This window comes from Myotis brandtii, unplaced genomic scaffold, assembly GCF_000412655.1.
Source record: "Myotis brandtii unplaced genomic scaffold, ASM41265v1 scaffold793, whole genome shotgun sequence".
NCBI lineage: Eukaryota > Metazoa > Chordata > Mammalia > Chiroptera > Vespertilionidae > Myotis > Myotis brandtii.
The window spans coordinates 343,113-350,245 of NW_005371193.1; the positions used below are offsets into that span (position 1 = coordinate 343,113).

General features: G+C 56.5%; 1 protein-coding gene across 1 annotated transcript in view; it reads left to right on the top strand.

The window, feature by feature from the left end:
- VSX2 (visual system homeobox 2) overlaps nucleotides 1–4,772 on the top strand; it is a 20,822-nt gene extending 16,050 nt beyond the window's left edge. Inside the window, exons 5-6 of the mRNA XM_014531163.1 lie at nucleotides 1,792–1,972; nucleotides 2,708–4,772. Coding sequence (XP_014386649.1) covers nucleotides 1,792–1,972; nucleotides 2,708–3,090 — 564 coding nt within the window. The 3' untranslated portion in view covers nucleotides 3,091–4,772. The remainder of the gene's footprint in view (nucleotides 1–1,791; nucleotides 1,973–2,707) is intronic.
- The last annotated feature ends 2,361 nt before the right edge of the window (nucleotides 4,773–7,133 follow it).

Consider the following 7,133-nt stretch of genomic DNA (forward strand, 5'->3'; position numbering starts at 1 on the left):
AAACAGGTGTCAAAGGCGCCCCATATATCTGCAGATTGAAATCAAATTCTTTGCCGTATAAAAAGATAAATTACCCAGGCGCTGCCGCGCGTCCCACTCATCACGCCAGCGCCAGACGGCAAGCAATTTTTTTTTTTTAATGTGCTAACGACCTAATCAAGCAATCAAGTCTGAGAAGATTGCGGAGTGACCGGGGCAGCCATCTGCCAGCGAGCCCCGCATTCATTTCCCGCGCCCCCGCGCGGGGCGGAGCCGGGGAGGGAGCTGCCGGGGGAAGAAGGGGAAAAATCCTAAACAAATTAACACCCAATTTTCCCCGTCTAATTAGTTAAATGAGAAGTGTTTGGGGTCCCCCGGGGAGGGGGAGCGGCTCGAAGCGCGGCTCGTGCGGCCTCCCCAGCATTAATTAGTGCGGGTCAATGCCGCGGCCCCCGGGGGAGCAGCCGCTTTAATTTCCCGTGATATTTCAGTGCCTGAGGCCCATCGATTCAAACTGAAATTAACTTATTTTTCAATCAGCCCAGGGCTGCCCCTGGGGGTGACTCTTCTTTTGCCGCCTCCTGAATAGAGCTGGAGCGATTTTTCATCAAAAGCTGAAACCTCCGCTGCCGAGGGCGGGGAGGGGGCCCGGAGGGAAGGGGGGGCCGGCGAGGCGAGGGAATGGAAATCGCAGCGGAAACTAATAGGTTTCTGGAATCCGCCCCTGCCCTCCCCTCTTCTCCCCATTTCCCAGAGCTCCTTGCTGCACTGGGGGGACAGAGCCCAAGGAGCTGTGAAGGAACAAGAGGGCCCCCCCCACCCCCTCCACCCCGGGCCTGGGGTCCTGCCTGCGCCCCGCACCTACTGGAGGAACAGTGGCCGGCCCCTGGTTCTGGTTCTGGCTCCTGTCAGTGGCTGGAAGTCTCGGGAAAGCTGGTTTGGGAGACAAGGAATCTCCCCTCCCCCAAGCATGGCAGCCCCTCCAGGGCGGGAGAGCTCCAGGCACCCCCAGGACAACCGCCCCTCATTCAGACTCTGCACCGGTTTGGGGACCAGAAATAAAACCTTCCCTAGCGTGCCCCACCACACTTTCCTAGGTGCCCACTCCCATCTGCTTCTCCCACCACTGAGAATTTCGTCTTTCTTCCCTGACGGAGGGATGGCTGCCAATCCCTCAAATATGATGCCGAGTTGGGTTGGTAACTGGAGAGCAGGCGAATGGAGGGCCTGTGGATGGCAGGCTCAGGACCGGGCCCAGGAGGGCGCTGACGCAGGCCTGGGAGCACCCCCTCTTCTGCTCGGTTCCCAGGCTTCATGGCACCTTCGTGCTCCCTGGAAGCCTTCGGGGGAGAGGGAGGGAGCTCTGAACACGGCTAGTCCAGCCCCTGGGAAGAAACGTGTCCCTCTGCAAGTCAGAAAGACATTCTCTTTATGCCCTAAGGTCTGAGCACAAAGAACTACCTGGGTCGGGCTTCTCAGCTGCAAACTGAAGACCACATTGGGCCCTGCTCACCTGCAGGACCCTGACCTAGAGGTGTCCTTATCCCACTAAAAAAAAAAAAGAAAAGAAAACAAGAGACCATTTCACCCATCAGATTCTGGGGGATACCCCTGAGCCTGGAAGAACCCCCTGGGTACCAGGGGGCTTGAGTAAGGACACCCACCTGGAGAAACCAGCAGTCCCAAGAGTATGGGGCCGTTGGCCATGGAAAGGTTGGGGACCTTAACTCCAGATAGACATGGAGGGGGGTGGGGGGCCTGGGCCCAGGGCCCCTCAGAGCACACCCCTGACCTGTTGGTCTACACCTGCAGGTCTGGTTCCAGAATCGCAGAGCCAAGTGGAGGAAGCGAGAGAAGTGCTGGGGCCGGAGCAGCGTCATGGCGGAGTACGGGCTGTATGGGGCCATGGTGCGGCACTCCATCCCCCTGCCCGAGTCCATCCTCAAGTCCGCCAAGGATGGCATCATGGACTCCTGTGCCCCGTGGCTGCTCGGTAAGAGCCCACACCCTCCTTGGGGCCCTGCCCCCGAGGCAAGGAGAGTGGGCTCCCCTAGGAGGGGACGGAGCCTGGAGCAAAGGGACCTGGCACAGCAGCCGAGCAGAAGGGAGGCCTCCAAAGCAGGTCCCCCAGCTCCCCTGGGGGCTCCGTGTGGGCTGGGCCCAGGGCTTGGTGTCTCTCTTGCATCCACCCACGGTGCCTAGGACGTCCATCCTGGACAGGTCCCTGACTGTGGGTTCTTTTGTCCTGTGAGGGGGGTGTGACTGGTGCCCCAGGGTCTGTACTCCTTTCTTCCCTGTGGGAGGTGCGCTTGTGATGAATGGAACGGCCCCTCTTGGGGGCTGGGGGACCCCTAGGTCCCTTTGGCCACATTCTGGCTTTGCCCAAAGGCCTTCTTGCCCCCTAAATCTCTCCACCTGCCATCTTCCTCCACCTGCCATCTGGGCCTGTCTGATAGAGCACCAGCCTGCCTTGGGGTTCTAAGACCTCGAATCCCAGGAGGGAGGGATGGGAGCAAGTTCTGTGCTTGGGAAGGGACAGAACAGGCTGCCAGGGGGGCAGTGGCCAGGGGCGTGGCTGGGAGGAGCCCTCTGCAGGCCAGCGCCTAGTTGCTGGTCTGCAGCCCTCCCGCTGCCCTGGCCCAGCCCTGGGACTCATGACTGTGGTGTGTGAAGTAAGGCTTTCTGCTTGTCCTTAATTCTGGCCTCTCTCTATCTTTGCTGTTTTCAGTTCAAGATGGCTTTCCCAGGCGCTTTTCTAAACCCGAATACCAACACTTCTTTTTAGGAATGCACAAAAAGTCGCTGGAGGCAGCAGCCGAGTCGGGGAGGAAGCCCGAGGTGGAGCGCCAGGCCCTGCCCAAGCTGGATAAGATGGAGCAGGAGGAGCGGGGCCCCGACGGCCCGGCGGCCATGTCCCAGGAGGAACTGAGGGAGAACAGCATTGCGGCGCTCCGAGCCAGGGCGCAGGAGCACAGCACCAAAGTGCTGGGGACTGTGTCCGGGCCCAACAGCCTGGCCCGGAACGCCGAGGAGCCCGAGGAAGAGGAGGCCATGGACGAGGACAGGCCAGTGGAGAAGCTGAGTCCTCGGCAGCTCGAGGACGTGGCTTAGGTCAAGGGTCAAGGGTGCGCTGCCACTGGAGCCCAGGACTGCTCTCCTCCGGGCCTGTGGTGCCGGGAGGTGTCCTCCGAGGCTGGGCCCAGCCTGGCCTTTGCCACCCGCTCCCTGCCCCATAGGCCCTCCATGACCCCCGGGCGACCTCAGACACAGCTCAATTCTGGCCAAGGCTTTGGACCACGCTGGTATCCCCTTCCTAGTCTTGACCTCCTCAGCATCCTCCTCAGCCCAACAGCCCTGCCTCGGAAGCCTTTCTGCTGCCCACACCGCCCCTCAAGCCGCTTTCACTCAATCCCTGGCCACTCTCACTGTCCGGATCTGCCCCTCACTGTCCTCTTGCTCTAGACCCTCTGCCCAGCTCTAACCCCCTGTGGATTCTGCTCCCCCCAGGCCCACAGCCCATTGCCTGCCTGGCCCTGTCAGGGGGAGGGGCCCTGCACTCCAGGGCCAATGTCCTGAGCACCCCAGTCCTCAGCCAGTAACTTCCCCCCTCAGCCTGTCCCTTCCCGCGGGCCCGGACCTGGGCCTCCACCGTGTGAATGTACTGCCCTGCAGGCCCAGGTACAACCTCTGCTCCACCCCATCAGTGGGGCCCAGAGTCCAGATTAAACATGGGAGGGAAGACTCAGCCTGGGCCCCTCGGCCGCCCTCCGTGGTCACCCCGAGGAACCTGCCCTCTCCACGCCCCACCATTCCTCCCAGCACCAGTGCCAGCCCCATGTGAGATGATGTGCACCTGTAGTGAGTCCAGGGCCCGTGCCCTGCAGCCAGGGGCACCTCTCACCGAGTGGCTCTCTGCACTGCTGGGGGGACCACCCCCTCCACCAGGGCCCTTGGGCTGTGCTCTAAAGCACCGACTCCCCTGATGAGCTGCCTGTGACCCTGACTTGCTGTGCAAGGCACCCTTTCCCTGGAGCTTCTCACAAATTACTGGTTCGCATGTGCCCTGCCTTGGAGCAACCCAATCCAGCTATTAAATGAACACCTGGGAAGCCACAGACCTTGACCCAGTTTCACCCAGGTTGTCCTTGGAAGGCCAAGCCTGGAGAGGGCCTGGGGCTCTATATAGTCATCAAGGGTTGATCACAAGAAGGGAATGAGAAAAGGCTCGAAGGAGGAAAGCAGGAGCCAGTGTTAGACCCAAACAACAAACTAAGCAATGGGCGCGCGCCTTCATGCCAGGTGCGTGCATAGGTGCATGTCCGCTAGAATCAGACGGACAGTGAGCACATGGAGCAGGGGGCAAAAGGTTTCTTCCCGTCTGCTGAGAGGACCTGCCCGTACTGGTGGCCTCTGCAGCTGTCCCCCCACCCCCAGGCCAGGTCATGTCCCCCTCACCCCATCCCATTTCCTTACCATCCCACCACTTCTGCAGGGAATACCTCATGAAAGGCCTGAGACAGTGAATTGGGATTTTAACTCCCTATTGCAAGTTGATTTCTTCTTCATTCCATTCACAGAACTTTCGCCCAGTTCTCGTCTTTGCCCCCTGTTGGTTTGAAGTGTTAGACTGTAGCCCCTGGTGTGTAAATAATGTACATAGAGTGAGAAGAAAGAGCCTTGATATTGAGGTGTTTGAAATATGGAACTGTAATAACTTCTAGGTATTCTAAACCTGTGATTTCTGTGCCATTTTCTGTAAAGATACAAGTAAGAATAAAATTGATGTAAAAACAGCCGGGGAGGGATCCAGCAGTGCGTGTGTGTGTGTGTGTGTGTGTGTGTGGCATAGAAAGCAAATCCATGAAGTCCGTTTTAGGTCAAATTGCTAGGTTCCTCTTTTAAAATTACTGCAACTGTAGAAGCACCGTAGCCTCTCTCCACTGAGCTGACATTTGTCACCTTTCGATGACATTTATCACTGTGATAGGGGCCCTCCTCCATTGCAGGCACATCTAAAACAGCCCAGCCCCTGAGTCCCGAAGTGATTACCTATGACTCCCTTCTGCTCCTCACACAATAGATTGCACTAACCTTTCCCTCTGGTACTTAACTTACAAGCAACCCTATTTCACCCACAGCCCACCTTGTCCCCCAAGAATCCCGACTCCTTCCTCTTGTGTATACATGTGCACCTGAATATCTTACATCACAACGTTAATTACACAACAAGTGGAAAAGGCAACGGTATCGGGAACTGCAAGTCAGAGGAACCCTTGCTAGTCCGAGAGAAGGGAGTAAAAGACAAGCCGAGGAAGACTGTCTGCAGACAGCTGGGGCCCACCTGCTCGGTGATGTGTGGGATGCAGTTACAGATGAGAGAGCCAGGAGCAGAATGGAGAGATTATATTTGAGCTGTTGGTTCAAGAAATCTTATGATGGTTTCAAATTGGCTCGGATGTGGAACTCATTGTCACCACCCCCCAGGCCCCGGGCTAGGAATGCCCTTCCCTCACTCTGCCCAGCCCCAACACGCATCCTGCAAGGCCCCTCCTCCAGGAAGGATGTAGAACCTGTTTTGTCCTAGCACGTGGGACATTCCTCCATTAAGGTGTTTTTAAGCAGTGTTGTAATTTCTTATTTACAAGTCTGTCTTCCTCACAAGACTGGTTTCTTCAAGGGTGGGGTTATATCTTATTCATCTTTAATCCCCAGGACCCACCAAAGGGCCCAGCACTCAATCCATTGTTGAATGAATGAATGAATGAATGTTCTTCCTCTTAACTCAAAAATTCATCCAATGACTTAAAAACATTTATGGAGCATCTGTGTATCAGCCAGTGGACAAGGCACTGGGAATAGAGTGGTGGGCAAAGCTGTCCTATTTGGAGGGGAATACAGATAGAATTCAAGTAATCACACCAATAAAAGACAAAATCACAAATGTTCTAAGGCACTGGAGGCGTGAGATAAGGGACCATGAAAACATAACCATGGGATTTGAGTCAAGGTGTTAAACCTCAGAGCCGCTCTCTTGTGATCTCAGAATAATGTCTGCTCAACCATCCTCACAGTGTTACAGTGTCCCACATGAGCACAGGGGAAGGGTGGCCACGCCACGGCAGCGCAAGCCTGGGTGTGCCCTTGGCAGCTGCCCCACCCTCAGATCTGGGGGACAATTGGGACACTCAGAGGCTTGGGAGCTGCCAGAAATCCCCTGGACAATCACCCCAGGAAACAGCCTGGGAAGAGGCGTGCAGCTCCCTGCAGAGGGACATCATGCAAACAGGCCTCCAGGTGACTAAGGAGGGGAGAGGCTGGACAGGAGGAGGGGCCTGGACAGCAGGGCCCCCAGGCAGAACAAAGAGAAGTCTTGCTAGGTGCTGACTAGCGCTCTGCGGGGGCTTCTCAGGGACTCGGTGCCTGAGAGGATTTATTTCAGGCTCCACAGGCCCAAAAGGCTGTGTGCACCAAGAGCCAGAGTATAAAAGGGCAAGGAGCCCTGATTTATGAGGGCTGCCTGAGCTGCTAAGCAGGCCTGGCAAGGACAGATGAGGAGTCTGGTAGGAGGAGGCAGGGATGAGGGTGTAGGAGCTTGAGGCCCAGACCTGTGGCCTGCAAGAAAGTGGGGCCATGACCTGAGGGATCTCTGGGACCTGGTCTCCTGCACCCCCAGCTCCGTGGGGGCCTGGAAGTCTTCCTTCTGAGAGCTGCAGTGCCCTCTGCTCCCAGACTCACCCATGGTGTGGAGGTGTGGCACCCCACCTGGTTCCCACACTAATGTAAGTCACTCATTGTTACAAATACAGTGGGGCCTTGACTTACGAGTGACCTGACTAACGAGTTTTTTGAGATACCAGCTGTCTCTCAGCAGATTTTTTGCATTGAGTTGACAGGGTAATTTGAGTTAACGAGCCCCTTAATGAGCTCGGAGCTCGGTCTCGGAACGAATTAAACTCCTAAGTCAAGGCCCCACTGTATGTTTATTTTAAAAATAAACTAGGAACAGCTGGCATGGCTCAGTGGTTGAGCATGGCTCCCGGTCAGGGCACATGCCCGGATTGCAGGCTCAATCCCCAGTAGGGGGCGTGCAGGAAACAGTTGATCAATTACTGGTATTCTATCTCATCACTGATGTTTCTCTTTCTCTCTCTCTT